General features: G+C 45.3%; 1 protein-coding gene across 3 annotated transcripts in view; it reads right to left on the bottom strand.

The window, feature by feature from the left end:
* The window catches only part of LOC106585320 (tetratricopeptide repeat protein 28), a 442041-nt gene that overhangs the window by 203425 nt on the left and 222329 nt on the right, over positions 1–16287 (bottom strand). For all 3 annotated transcript variants that reach the window (XM_045706963.1, XM_045706964.1, XM_045706965.1), the window contains one exon: positions 1501–1648. In XM_045706963.1, the coding sequence (XP_045562919.1) occupies positions 1501–1648 (148 nt within the window). The remainder of the gene's footprint in view (positions 1–1500; positions 1649–16287) is intronic.

The raw sequence follows: 16287 nt of genomic DNA, 5'->3' as shown, positions 1-16287 counted from the left end.
CTGATTATCCCCCCTGTTTGCTGGCGTAACGCTGATTATCCCCCCTGTTTGCTGGCGTAACGCTGATTATCCCCCCTGTTTGCTGCCGTAACGCTGATTATCCCCCCTGTTTGCTGGCGTAACGCTGATTATCCCCCCTGTTTGCTGGCGTAACGCTGATTATCCCCCGTTTGCTGGCGTAACGCTGATTATCCCCCGTTTGCTGGCGTAACGCTGATTATCCCCCCTGTTTGCTGGCGTAATGCTGATTATCCCCCCTGTTTGCTGGCGTAACGCTGATTATCCCCCCTGTTTGCTGGCGTAACGCTGATTATCCCCCCTGTTTGCTGGCGTAACGCTGATTATCCCCCCTGTGTCAGGAGTCAATCTGAGAGGATCATTGCTCTTAATCCCCCGACATAGACCCCCCTCCAACACACCTTGGACTGTCTCCCTCCCTCCGTTGCTAGCTGCTTCATTCCCTGGCACCACGGGAAACGTGGTAAACAATTAAGAGATTGAAAAAAAGAGTTTATCCTCTCCTACTGAGAGAGGAGCAGCCAGGTCCACAGTGTTTGGTGTTTGGTGCTGGGCCCACTCCCAAGCCCTTTTACTGTTACGCTTCCAGTGACAAGGCTTATGTAATCAATGTACCTCAGATGGGCTCTTCACTCTTTGCTTGTGTTTTTTCCATGTATTCAGATACAGCCTTTTGCTAACAGGGATTGAGAGAAATCCCAATGACTCCTCTCTGAACAGAACAAAAAATAACAGAACAAAGCCATGCGGATCCAGTGATCTGCCTGTGCAGGCCAGTAAAACGTTGAACTGTTACAACAGGCTTGTATTTATTCATGTGTATAGTATATGAGGAGTTTGGTGGTTTTGGTGATGACAAAGAGAGAGCACAGGATGACTCAGAGTCTCTGTTGGAGTTAGGATAGCAGCTTATTAAATCCTCTGCAGCAGTCAGTTGCACTAGTGAAATGGATTCCAGTTTTGTTTGGAGGGAGGCCCCATGCGTCTGGACCCGACAGGGGGCCTCAAAGGGCCAGGTCGTTGCAGCTTCCTGATATATCACGCACATCATGGAGCAGGGAAGTCACAATTTACTGAAAGCCCTGGCCTGGATACTAAGCTACTTATACGTCCACTTTGGCTTTGGAAAATAGGCTTGAAAAGGGGCAGCCACAGACAAGGGCTATATTGTTGGAAGCTTATTATTATGATAAAGAAGCATCTTTCTGATCAGCGTGACTGGCAAGACATTTATCAGGTAGTTAGAGTATGTGAAACAGTCCTGTCAGTCAAGGGGACTCCTTCACAAATACATTGACATGGACAGACAAGGAGACAGTCTGCCAAGCAAATACAGATGGATATAAAGATATGCAGTAGTCACTCCCGACAGACTGCCAGAGTCACACTGACACATTTATTGACTGACAGAAGGAGGAAGAGTAGCGGCAGTTAGAAATGCAGGGAGGAGAACATAGACATACAGTATGAGAGACACGTTACCTCGTAGTGGGGACTTCATGGCAGCCTCCACCATGCCCACCAATAGCTGCAGGCTCTTGGGGTCTTGGGCCAGCCCCGACGCAAAGGCGGCCAGCGCATCGGCATGGCGACCAAGGTACTGAAGGGCAACACCCTGTCGGAAGTATGCCTGTAGAGAGACAGAGAGAGACAGAGAGAGAGAGAGACGTCAGTACTCTAGTCTAGCCCTACAGCATGGGGTTACACACAAACACATTACCAGACATTCATTTAACACCATTTGCATTTTTTCAACATAAGCTGTTTTCAGAGTACATGACTCTACTCTCCTTTGTATTCCCATAATCAAGGGATCGTTGTGTGTTCCTATACTTGTTAATTGGATAATAGGTTTTACATAAATGCACATGATACACACTCATCGGTTGCATTTCTCAAGAGCGTGGCATTATTTTCTAGTCACACAAATTGTTTATTTTTTGTTTGCAGTGGAAATCGTTAGCACACAAGTGTGGAGTATAGGGATTTCTCTTAGATTCTGTTGAAAGAGTTAGAGAGAGCTAGTCTACACAACAGAGATGCTCTGTAGCATCATAAAAGGACACATAAATACTCCAGACACTCTATTTTTCACAGCGTTGCTATAATGACATAAACCCCCACCCTGAATCTGCCATGGACTATTTCTATACATCTGGGCCTTTCAATAATTTGGAGCCTTGAAGTAGAAAAAACTGTTTGACTTCCTCTTCTTCCACCAGTCTGTTCCCACTGCTCACAGCCCAGACAGACAGTCACATGGTGGTTGAATCTTCCACCAGTCTGTTCCCACTGCTCACAGCCCAGACAGACAGTCACATGGTGGTTGAATCTTCCACCAGTCTGTTCCCACTGCTCACAGCCCAGACAGACAGTCACATGGTGGTTGAATCTTCCACCAGTCTGTTCCCACTGCTCACAGCCCAGACAGACAGTCACATTGTGGTTGAATCTTCCACCAGTCTGTTCCCACTGCTCACAGCCCAGACAGACAGTCACATTGTGGTTGAATCTTCCACCAGTCTGTTCCCACTGCTCACAGCCCAGACAGACAGTCACATGGTGGTTGAATCTTCCACCAGTCTGTTCCCACTGCTCACAGACCAGACAGACAGTCACATGGTGGTTGAATCTTCCACCAGTCTGTTCCCACTGCTCACAGACCAGACAGACAGTCACATGGTGGTTGAAGTGTGATTTATTTAACACTAGTGAGAGCCACAGACCATGTGACCAAAGCAGTCCATTACCCAAAACCCCAATATTTTGATGACAGCAGCATCTACCTTGTCTATGTGAAGCCTGTAGAGCAGTGGTTGGAAAAGTACTCAATTGTCATACTTGAGTAAAAGTAAAGATACCTTAATAGAAAATGACTCATGTAAAAGTGAAGGTCACCCAGTAAAATACTACTTGAGTAAAAGTCTATAAGCATTTGGTTTTAAATATACTTCGGTATCAAAAGTAAATGGAATTGCACAAATGTACTTAAGTATCAAAAGTAAAAGTAAAAGTATAAACCATTTAAAATTACTTGTATTAAGCAAACCAGACGGCACAATTTTCTTGTTTTCTTTTATTGACGGTTAGCCAGGGGCACACTCCAACACTCAGACATCATTTACAAACAAAGCATTTGTGTTTAGTGAGTCCGCCAGATCAGAGGCAGTAGAGATGAACAGGGATGTTTCCTGGCCTGTCTGTCTGTCTGATCTGAGACAAATAACAGTACAGAACAGAACCCAGCCCTTCTCAGCTCTAGCCCTGGATCAGCAGCAACACAGCCTCAGGGAAAAATGGAACCAGACCAGTTTACAACCTACTCCAGCCAAACCACTAAATCCCCGCCAGATTTGGGATGATATAAACAATGCAAAAAGTTTCACTACAGTGTTCCCCTCTAAACAGCCCAAACTAGGCCATAATACAGATCTCAGTAATACAACACAACACAATACAACCCAACCATCTTCCAACATAATCCACCTCCAGGATACCAGCTTCCTCTCTCTCCAGAGCTGTCTAATGGTCTGACTAGGACGGGGAGTCCTGGCTAACCTGCAGTCTGACAGGGAGTCCAGGTTAACCACAGAGATCCTATCATTCTATGAGGCTAGGAGACTCTGACTGCAGTAGCAGAAGCTTCCAAAAGTGACACAGAGGGTAATTTGTTATTAGCATCTAAGAGGCCTTTTCATTAGTGTGGCCTACCTCTCACCTAGCACCAGTAGGGGAGGGTAAAAGGGGAGGGGATTAGGGAAAATGAGACATGACACTGAATTTATGGAGAACAGTAATTAATTTCTCTTCCTTCCAAGCCCCCTGTTGATTACCAATCTCTCTCTGCTTCCCCCCTCCCTGCATCACAACTCCACTGAAACGGATGAGGACAGAGATTTGATTCAAAGCATTAACCTTTGTTCTAACACTGTTATTAAAGGAGGGGAGCGAGGGCCAGTGCGCCCGCTCGATATTAATTACGTCTGGTGGCGGCTGAGACTGAGTTTGGGCTGCTTGCTGTAGGAGCAGAGAGACAGCCTCAGAGACGTTCTGCCCCGGGGAACAGCAGACATTTAAAAGCACTTCTTTCTTTGATTAGATTTACTATATGACTGCTCTACTACACACCTCTCACTGCTTGGCTCTCAGAGTGGAATGAGAGAAGAGTGGAATGAGAGAAGAGTGGAATGACGGAGAGAGAGAGCAAGGGAGAGGCGAGAAAATGTGAAAAAAGCCTTTGCTTCAAACTAAACCCAACATCTCCTTTATTTATCGTCCCTCCTGCCCTACATGCAAGCATTTAAAAGTTTATACCCTTTGGAGAGGGCATTAAAATATTGCAAACACAAGCACGTGCATAAATGCATAAATCAAAGAGCGACGGTGGAAGATGACAGAATCGATGCACCGCACAGCCTTAAAAGAATTCGCTCTCTGCCATTAATCTCAGCAGTCAAAACACACCATGTAGGCCACACACACACACATGCACACGCTCACACACTTGAACACACACACAATTAAAAACAGTCTCTTGAACACACAAGCACACACACAGGCAGGCACAACCACACGTCATACATAAACTATAGGCCTAATTGCAAGAACAGTTTACCTTGATATACCCTAACAATATTTCCATGGCGCATTCACATCTGTGTGTGTGTGGTGTGTGGGTGTGTATGTGTGTAGTGTGTGGGTGTGTATGTGTGGTGTGTATGTGTATAGTGTCCCCATTAGCTGTAACACCGTAACGTTAATCTTCCTGGGCTCCACCAATTAATAAAACATTACAAACAATTACAAATGAAGACATTACAAACAATTAACAAGTAGACAATTAAAATACCTGACAGGAAACACATTTAACATTCAGTTGATGTTGTCTATTTCCTGTCCAGTCATATGGTCTATCACATTAGATGTTCTTTCGTTTTTTTCCTGAAGGTGGATTTACAATTTGCCTGAGAAATATGGATTGGTAAAGAGTTCCATTCAGCTATGGCTCGATATAAAACTGTATATTTAAGACAATTTTTCCTTGGCTTGGGTTGTCTTAGATGCCCTGAATTTACCTGTCTGGTTTGGTGGTTATGCGTGTTGTTAATATGTACTAACTGGCCTGAAGTATACTGTGGTTTTTGGAAAAATGTAACATTCTTAAAGAAAATCAGAAGACTGGATAGTAATTTGCTTTCAACGTGAAGCCATGAGAGATTCTGATGCATTTGGATAATATTCATACGGATAGAGCAATGAAGAGCTAATCTACCAGCCCTGTTCTGAGCCATTTGGAGCTTTTTATATCTTTCTTTGCTGCAGATGACCATATAACTGGACAGTACTCTAAGTGTGATAGGACCAGGGATTGACCATATAACTGGACAGTACTCTAAGTGTGATAGGACCAGGGATTGACCATATAACTGGACAGTACTCTAAGTGTGATAGGACCAGGGATTGACCATATAACTGGACAGTACTCTAAGTGTGATAGGACCAGGGATTTACCATATAACTGGACAGTACTCTAAGTGTGATAGGACCAGGGATTGACCATATAACTGGACAGTACTCTAAGTGTGATAGGACCAGGGATTGACCATATAACTGGACAGTACTCTAAGTGTGATAGGACCAGGGATTGACCATATAACTGGACAGTACTCTAAGTGTGATAGGACCAGGGATTGACCATATAACTGGACAGTACTCTAAGTGTGATAGGACCAGGGATTGACCATATAACTGGACAGTACTCTAAGTGTGATAGGACCAGGGATTGACCATATAACTGGACAGTACTCTAAGTGTGATAGGACCAGGGATTGACCATATAACTGGACAGTACTCTAAGTGTGATAGGACCAGGGATTGGCCATATAACTGGACAGTACTCTAAGTGTGATAGGACCAGGGATTGACCATATAACTGGACAGTACTCTAAGTGTGATAGGACCAGGGATTGACCATATAACTGGACAGTACTCTAAGTGTGATAGGACCAGGGATTGGCCATATAACTGGACAGTACTCTAAGTGTGATAGGACCAGGGATTGGCCATATAACTGGACAGTACTCTAAGTGTGATAGGACCAGGGATTGACCATATAACTGGACAGTACTCTAAGTGTGATAGGACCAGGGATTGACCATATAACTGGACAGTACTCTAAGTGTGATAGGACCAGGGATTGGCCATATAACTGGACAGTACTCTAAGTGTGATAGGACCAGGGATTGACCATATAACTGGACAGTACTCTAAGTGTGATAGGACCAGGGATTGACCATATAACTGGACAGTACTCTAAGTGTGATAGGACCAGGGATTGGCCATATAACTGGACAGTACTCTAAGTGTGATAGGACCAGGGATTGACCATATAACTGGACAGTACTCTAAGTGTGATAGGACCAGGGATTGAATCACCTGATTCAGAGTGCTAGATACTCTGAACATTTTCTTGTAACAGCAATTCCCTTATCCATCTTAATAACAATATTATCTATGTGTTCTGACCATGATAAAGTAGTTTAGTTTTTTCACTTGCTCTACATGCGTTCTAGTCATTGACAAATTCAATTGGGGATCATCAGCAAGCATATATCTAGAACCAAATACAATACATTTAGTTTTAGAAATGTTCAACACCAATTTGTTCATATCAACCCACGCAGACACCATTCTTAGTGTGTGGGTGTGTATGTGTGTCTTGTGTGTATGTGTGTAGTGTGTGGGTGTGTATGTGTGTCTTGTGTGTATGTGTGTAGTGTGTGGGTGTGTATGTGTGTCTTGTGTGTATGTGTGTAGTGTGTGGGTGTGTATGTGTGTAGTGTGTGGGTGTGTATGTGTGTCTTGTGTGTATGTGTGTAGTGTGTATGTGTGTAGTGTGTGGGTGTGTATGTGTGTCTTGTGTGTATGTGTGTAGTGTGTAGGTGTGTATGTGTGTCTTGTGTGTATGTGTGTAGTGTGTATGTGTGTAGTGTGTAGTGTGTATGTGTGTAGTGTGTGGGTGTGTATGTGTGTCTTGTGTGTATGTGTGTAGTGTGTGGTGTGTATGTGTGTCTTGTGTGTATGTGTGTAGTGTGTAGGTGTGTATGTGTGTCTTGTGTGTATGTGTGTAGTGTGTAGGTGTGTATGTGTGTCTTGTGTGTATGTGTGTAGTGTGTGGGTGTGTATGTGTGTCTTGTGTGTATGTGTGTAGTGTGTGGGTGTGTATGTGTGTAGTGTGTGGGTGTGTATGTGTGTAGTGTGTGGGTGTGTATGTGTGTAGTGTGTATGTGTGTAGTGTGTGGGTGTGTATGTGTGTAGTGTGTGGGTGTGTATGTGTGTAGTGTGTGGGTGAGTATGTGTGTAGTGTGTGGGTGTGTATGTGTGTAGTGTGTGGGTGTGTATGTATGTAGTGTGTGGGTGTGTATGTGTGTAGTGTGTGTATGTGTGTAGTGTGTGTATGTGTGTAGTGTGTGGGTGTGTATGTGTGTATGTGTGTAGTGTGTGGGTGTGTATGTATGTAGTGTGTGGGTGTGTATGTGTGTAGTGTGTATGTGTGAGGTGTGTGGGTGTGTATGTGTGTAGTGTGTGGGTGTGTATGTGTGTAGTGTGTGGGTGAGTATGTGTGTAGTGTGTGGGTGTGTATGTGTGTAGTGTGTGGGTGTGTATGTATGTAGTGTGTGGGTGTGTATGTGTGTAGTGTGTGTATGTGTGTAGTGTGTGTATGTGTGTAGTGTGTGGGTGTGTAGTGTGTATGTGTGTAGTGTGTAGTGTGTATGTGTGTAGTGTGTATGTGTGTAGTGTGTGGGTGTGTAGTGTGTATGTGTGTAGTGTGTATGTGTGTAGTGTGTATGTGTGTAGTGTGTGGGTGTGTAGTGTGTGGGTGTGTATGTGTGTAGTGTGTGGGTGTGTAGTGTGTATGTGTGTAGTGTGTATGTGTGTAGTGTGTGGGTGTGTAGTGTGTGGGTGTGTATGTGTGTAGTGTGTGGGTGTGTAGTGTGTATGTGTGTAGTGTGTATGTGTGTAGTGTGTATGTGTGTAGTGTGTATGTGTGTAGTGTGTGGGTGTATGTGTGTAGTGTGTGGGTGTGTATGTGTGTATGTGTGTAGTGTGTGGGTGTGTAGTGTGTATGTGTGTAGTGTGTATGTGTGTAGTGTGTGGGTGTGTAGTGTGTGGGTGTGTAGTGTGTGGGTGTGTAGTGTGTATGTGTGTAGTGTGTGGGTGTGTATGTGTGTAGTGTGTGGGTGTGTAGTGTGTATGTGTGTAGTGTGTATGTGTGTAGTGTGTGGGTGTGTAGTGTGTGGGTGTGTAGTGTGTATGTGTGTAGTGTGTGGGTGTGTAGTGTGTGGGTGTGTATGTGTGTAGTGTGTGGGTGTGTAGTGTGTATGTGTGTAGTGTGTATGTGTGTAGTGTGTGGGTGTGTAGTGTGTGGGTGTGTAGTGTGTATGTGTGTAGTGTGTGGGTGTGTAGTGTGTGGGTGTGTATGTGTGTAGTGTGTGGGTGTGTAGTGTGTGGGTGTGTATATGTGTGTAGTGTGTGGGTGTGTAGTGTGTATGTGTGTAGTGTGTGGGTGTGTAGTGTGTGGGTGTGTAGTGTGTATGTGTGTAGTGTGTGGGTGTGTAGTGTGTGGGTGTGTATGTGTGTAGTGTGTGGGTGTGTGAGGGCGGGAAGCTGCACATCGGTGCTACACAGGTCGGTAATGCCAGTGGAATAAGGAGAACAACTGGGCACAGACGTCAATTCAACATCTATTCCACGTTGGGAATGACGTGAGAACAACGTTGATTCAACCAGTGTGTGCCCAGTGGGTAGAGAGCAATTACCATTACTAGACGTTTCTATTCACACTTAACGGGATCTAACCTGAAAACACATCAGCAGCCACTTAGAGCTGCCGCTCAAGCGATTAGCACCGCCTCCAGCTCTCAGAGAGGAGAGGAGAGAAGAGGAGACGGAAGCATCAGAGAGGCTCCACAGATTAACTCTGCCTTTCAAACATATTACACAGTCACAAAGGAAAGGCAGAGCGGCGTGTTTAATCACCTTACTGCATCACCTTGCTTTCTCCACATAGAGAGAGAGGCCAAACGCCACTGTTCTCAAAGACACTTTAACTACAATACAGCGTCTAACCTGACTAACGCTGGGCATCTTGTAAGACATGACAACCAACGTTTCTCAACCTCTGTTTAGTCTAAAAATAAAAGCAGCTAAATTATTGAACCTTCCTTCCTGCCGCCTCTGTTTTCAGCTACAATGTGCTGATGCTACAGAATCAGTGTGGATCGACCAGGAAGGCTTGTTGTTCTTACCCTAGGGTGGTGTGTGTGTGTGGGTCTGGTGTGTGTGTGTGTGTGTGGTGTGCGTGCGTGCGTGCGTGCGGGTTTGTGTGTGTGTGTGTGTGCATACGGGTTTATGTGTGTGTGTGTGTGTGTGTGTGTGTGTGTGTGTGTGTGTGTGTGTGTGTGTGGTGTGTGTGCATGCGGGTTTATGTGTGTGTGTGTGTGTGTGTGTGTGTGTGTGTGTGTGGTGTGCGTGCATGCGGGTTTATGTGTGTGTGTGTGTGTGTGTGTGTGTGTGTGTGTGTGTGTGTGTGTGTGTGTGTGTGTGTGTGTGTGAGAGAGAGAGAGAGAGAGAGAGAGAGAGAGAGAGAGTGAGTGAGAGAAAAAAATGAAGAGACAGAATGAGAGGAGAGCCGAGCTGTGACAAAAGCTTTTCTTTAACATTTTAATATTTCATGACCGCTTGTTTGAAGAAATATTAAATATTCATATTTTTATGCTTAAGAGGAAGAGAGGTGCAAAGATGATGCAAAGAAAAGATATATACATACATACACACACACACACACACACAAAAACCCGCACGCACGCACGCACGCACGCACGCACGCACGCACGCACGCACGCACGCACGCACGCACACGCACACACACACACACACACACACACACACACACACACACACACACACACACACACACACACACACACACTAGGGTCCCTAGTTGGTGTGGTTTTACCGGACATTTACAGGATAACAGGATGGGTGGGTGGGTGGGTGTGTGTGCGTGCGTGTGAGGAACCAACTGTTAAAATCCTGACCTGTTCACCGGACGTGCTTGTTGCACCCTCGACAACTACTATGATTATTATTATTTGACCATGCTGGTCATTTATGAACATTTTAACATCTTGACCATGTTCTGTTATAATATCCACCCTGCACAGCCAGAAGAGGACTGGCCACCCCTCATAGCCTGGTTCCTCTCTAGGTTTCTTCCTAGGTTTTTGGCCTTTCTAGGGAGTTTTTCCTAGGGAGTCTTTCCTAGCCACCGTGCTTCTTTCACATGCTTTGCTTGCTGTTTGTGGTTTTAGGCTGGGTTTCTGTACAGCACTTTGAGAATATCAGCTGATGTACGAAGGGCTATATAAAAATAAATTTGATTTGATTTGATTTAAAGCACTCTTTATTAGCCGATTTGGGTCCCAATACCCTGGGCATCTGTCCTTGCGCCCTCCCCAGTTAGTCTGCCCCTTTGACCAGCCCCCCCAGGGGTTCACCGAGCCCCTATTCATTTACCAGTGTGATTGTGTGCTAGCTAATCTCATTCAACATCTGACAGTAGTCTCTCTGAAAATGTAAACTCTACCACCAGTACTACATCAGGAGATAGATGCACACATTCCCGTTGTGTCATCACTACATAGTTGACATACAGCCATACACAGACACTCAACATCCTCAGCACATCTTTCCATCAACAGGCTTATTCATAGTGGCACACAGGTTGCTGGTTTCATTTCACCTTCAAGAGTAGACAATGTTCAGCTTCACTGTTACCGGTTCAGCCCTATCTATACATGCCAACACGCATTCTCACAGACAAATGCACACCCGGACACATAGCACAGAAATACACCACACTCCATATCAAACTCATTCCTTATCTCAGTTCTCGCTCCTTCTCTCTCCCTCCCACCCTCTGGCTCTCACACACACAGAGGCAGGGCTATAGGAAGTAATAGTGTAGGGTTGTATTGCACTGCAGGGAGGTCAGTACGGGAGAAGCTAGCCAGATAAATACAGGTATTAGAATGCATCATGAGTCCAGAACTGTGCAGACAAATGGCATTATGAATAGTCCTTTTCATTAGACACTCTCATTCTAATTCTGGAGCCTGATCTGCTATCACTCCAAAAGAAAATAAATTCCCTTCAAAGGCTACCCCAAAATGACATTCAGCAGCTGCTCTTATCCAGAGCAACTAGGGTGAAGTGACTTGCTCAAGGGTACATCAACAGATTTTTCAAATAGTCGGCTCGGCGATTTGAACAAGCAACCTTTCAGTTACTGACCCAACGCTCTAAACCGCTAGGCTACCTGCCAGCCCACATCTCCACCAACACCAAATGTGTTTCAACAAACAATGAATGGGTCCAACAAAAGAGGAGTCAGTCAGTTTTTTAACTCTCAGCTCCAGCTTTGTTCCAATTAGCAGAAGCCTTGTGAGGCTCACTTGGCAGAGATTGGTGATATCAGCCATAATAGAGATGCTTCAAATGAGGAAATCAATAAAAGGGCAACACAAGCTCCGTTTAGACAGACAGCACCACTCCCTCCACTGTGTTGGTGCTGTGTGTGTGTGGCCAGAGGGAGGCTGGTGCAGATGGTTTGTGATAGCCCACAGGGCAGTTGGTACCAGTGTGGTGTCTCTGAACACAACCCCTGCCAGCACTATAATGGAACCCAAATCAGACCATCAAACAGTGACAGCAGGCTTCATTACAAACACACGCACCCCCCCCCACACACACACACGCACACGCACACCCCACACACACACACGCACACGCACACGCACACCCCACACACACACACACGCACAGACACACACACACGCACACACACCCCCCCCCCACACACACACGCACACGCACACCCACACACACACACACACACGCACAGACACACACACACACACACACACACACACACACACACACACACACACACACACACACACACACACACACACACACACACACACACACACACACACACACACACACACACACACACACACACACACACAAACAACTAACTCCCATGACAATGCTAGCAGCAGACATCCCACACACTCGTTCCCATCAAACATTAAATTGGGCCCCCCTCCTCCAGCCCCTCCACCTGAACAGCCCTGAACAGCCCTGACACCAGCTGAGATGGTGCAACACAGATTAGCACTAATGGTTCAGGTCTGAACAAAGAGATTGCTGCCTTTCTTTCTGTATCTTGGCTCTTTAAACTGATAGTTGCCGTTGCCTGGTTTCCAATATGACCCAGAAATGTTTACCAGGGCTTCAGACAGGGCTGCTGCCATCCCCTTCAGATCTCTGCCACAGGATACACAAAATGTCAAATACTTAATTTAATATCCAGGGATAACTGTTGCCCATGACAAATTAGCTGGGAGAACAGTGGAGAAGGCAAATGGAATGATTGCTGCTTTGGGCTCCCCGCAGTCTGACAAGCTGACAGCTACAGGCACCACAGTACCTGCACTTAATTAAAAATATTGCTAAAGCTCAGAGGGTGTGTATGCGCACTCACACACGGTTTGAGAACAGTCTGTCCTCCTCTCTCTCTCTGCCTCCCCTCTGGTTAAAACCAGTCTTTCCCCCCAAGACAAGGGAGGTCAGATGTGAGCCATCAGTTGTCTGAGGGGGGAGAGATTACACCCCTGGGCCTGGCCCGGGACCTCCAGCCCAGAGGGTCACAGGGACACAGCCATGACACAGCTGCCCGTCCATTACCAGCTCTCCAATCTAATAAAACACAACACAGGATCAGTATGGACGCTGACCTTAATTGATCAAATGTGTGTTCACTCAGTAAAGCAACACAGCCAAGTAAATGCATTCACGCTTAAAGAGAGAGTGAGAGAGAGGAGACACAACCAAAGGAGTCAAGGCTAGGGTGTACTACTAACACTGTGTATGCATTAACACTGCTTCTCTGTCTTTGTCTCCAGTAATGAATGGAGAAGGGGACGAGACCTTGAGGTGCACTACGGGTCAAGGCTGCAGTGATTTCATGTTCTGTACTGGCTGACTGGCTCCGTGAGCAACATCAATGATGCATGTTAAACAGTAACGCAAGGCGCCATACAATCTGCACGTAGGTTGACACAATAAAATATTTATGACGCATTGATGAATTCGTCCCTCAGGGAGCTGTAGACTTGTGATTGGTGTTTCATCCAAAGCCCTTAATTAGCCCATTAGATGAGATGGGTTTAACGAGAGCAAATTAAACTGATCAGTCTTTTCAGTGATGGCTATTAAAGGGTAAATGTTTTAATTATTCAGGCTCCTTCGGCAGCATGTCTCATAGCAGAAATGCTGCAGCAGCTTCCAGGTAGAAGCCAGGGTAGACTAGACACTAGACACATCAGGAAGAGAGAGAGCCATGGTAGTAGACTAGATACTCTCACATGGCAGTGGGCCATCGATTAGACTGAGGCTCCCATCAAACCGCTGCGAGGCGTAAGGCTTGAGATCGTAAAAGGTCAGCGTCAGGTAGGTGGAATCAATGCTGAGCACTCTGTATTCACCATGTCTCCCATTATCTGGCCGGCTTCAACACTTTCTAAAAACAATTATCAAAAGACACAGAGCTTTTTCAATAGAGAAGGTCAACCATTGTGATCGAGGAAGTGTCACAGTGTGTGTGTTCAACATAACAGGGAAAGTGAAAAAGAAGGGAAAAACTGATATCGCTCGTTTATCACAAGCAGATGAGACAGCAAAATGGTGGCGAGCAGCGGGGTCCTGCAGCGACATGTTGTCACTCTATGGTGGGTCCTATGGTGGTTCCTGGGTCCTATAGTGGGTCCTATAGTGGTTCCTGGGTCCTATAGTGGATCCTATAGTGTATCCTATAGTGTGTCCTATAGTGGATCCTATAGTGGGTCCTATAGTGGGTCCTATAGTGGATCCTATAGTGGATCCTATAGTGTATCCTATAGTGGGTCCTATAGTGGATCCTATAGTGGGTCCTATAGTGGAGCCTATAGTGTGTCCTATAGTGGGTCCTATAGTGGATCCTATAGTGTATCCTATAGTGGGTCCTATAGTGGGTCCTATAGTGTGTCCTATAGTGGATCCTATAGTGGATCCTATAGTGGGTCCTATAGTGTGTCCTATAGTGGGTCCTATAGTGGGTCCTATAGTGGGTCCTATAGTGTGTCCTATAGTGGGTCCTATAGTGGGTCCTATAGTGGGTCCTATAGTGGGTCCTATAGTGGGTCCTATAGTGGATCCTATAGTGGGTCCTATAGTGGGTCCTATAGTGGGTCCTATAGTGGGTCCTATAGTGTGTCCTATAGTGGGTCCTATAGTGGGTCCTATAGTGTGTCCTATAGTGGGTCCTATAGTGGGTCCTATAGTGGGTCCTATAGTGGATCCTATAGTGGGTCCTATAGTGGATCCTATAGTGGGTCCTATAGTGTGGCCTATAGTGGGTCCTATAGTGTGTCCTATAGTGGGTCCTATAGTGTGTCCTATAGTGTGTCCTATAGTGGGTCCTATAGTGGGTCCTATAGTGGATTCTATAGTGTGTAATAGAGGACAAGAATGTCCCATACTCCTGCCTGCCAGCAAGTCAACCACAATAACAGAGTTCTATTGTTACTAGAGGCACAGCAATAAGACAGATGGAAGATATTAGTAAAAATATATTTACTGGAAATAACCCATCAGTGTCGGAGTTGCAATGCTATAAAACCATGTCACAAACAACCATAACATTTTCTCAAACTACTACACAAACATCATACCTGAAGAAGTGTATAGTAGCGTGATGGCATACTGTATGCCAGCATCTCAAGAGTATACGCTCTTAGAAAAAAGGGTTATTTGGCTGTCCACATAGGAGAACCCTTTTTGGTTCTACATGGACCCCAAAAGGGTTCTACCCAGAACCAAAAATAGTTATTCAAAGGGTTCTCCTATGGGGACAGCCAAAGAACCATTTTCGGTTGTAGATAGCACCTTTTTCTCTAGGAGTGTACTGCCATGAGACTGAGAGACTGAGAGGGTCAGGGTGCTAAACAGGATTTTATGGTGCTCTAAAACACATCCTTGGCTCTGCTCTCTCTTCTGCCTCTGCTGCCTGAGCATTATACACATACCCACAGGGGCCTACTCTCAATTAAAGCATGCATTGCATTAATTACTTAAAGGAGCTTTAATCAATCAAGCCCAGATGGTGAACGTGAAAAAGAGCATAGAAACACAGGCAGCAGCAGAAGTGCTCTTCTGAACTGTTGAAAAAGGCCAAATCAGTGTGCTCTTGGAACATTTTTGCAAAAACCACCAGTGCAGAACTGATAACTGTAAATAAATGTGCATTTATTTTAATTTTATTTTACCTTTATTTAATTAGGCAAGTCAGTTAAGAACTAATTCATATTTACAATGACGGCCTACTCCGGCCAAACCCTAACGACGCCGCGCCAATCGTTTGCCGCTCCATGGGACTCCCAATCCCATCCGGTTGTGATACAGCCTGGAATCGAGCCAGGGTCTGTAGTGATGCATCTAGCACTGAGATGCAGTGCCTTTGACCTCTGTGCCACACGGGAGCCCAATTGCAAATAAATACAATTAAATGTAAAAATGTATCGTGGTGCTGAAATTGTAGTTTATTTTTATTGTAATGTTCATGTTGAATTTGTTGTCCACAGGGAACCATTGAAAATGAGACCCTGGTCTCATGAGTCTCCCCTTGATTAAATAAAAGTTACAAAAAAACTAAATTATAATAATAAATGTAATGATAATGTGCAGATATAATGAGCAATTATGTCATGTGTGCACCTCATGTATTGGTAAATCCTAGTGGTGGAGCTGAGAGTCTCTAGTCCCTAGTCTAGCCCTCGTGCTGCTCTCCTCTCCTCTCGCCTGGCCTCAGGATCCACATCCTCCATCTTCATTTGGAGTGCCTTAATTGGCTTTGACAGTCAACTGAAGCATGGCTGAAAAATAGCCACCTCTTAGTAAACACTGAGTGAGAGACTCATGTTCTCAAGATGGGAAACCAGGCATTTCCACTACCCATTAGGATGGGTATTAGTGACCCTCTCTTAACACCTGGAGAGAATGTAACATTTCTCCCATCCTATCAGCTTATAGATGCCGCTTCACAGGCTTAACTCACGGCTCCTCCTAAGTCACATTATAGAAGCAAACTGATACGGAACCAGTAGA

This window comes from Salmo salar, chromosome ssa24 (assembly GCF_905237065.1).
Source record: "Salmo salar chromosome ssa24, Ssal_v3.1, whole genome shotgun sequence".
NCBI classification, from domain to species: domain Eukaryota; kingdom Metazoa; phylum Chordata; class Actinopteri; order Salmoniformes; family Salmonidae; genus Salmo; species Salmo salar.
Note: the sequence above shows the minus strand (reverse complement) of the source record. Positions and strands in the feature narration are given on the sequence as shown.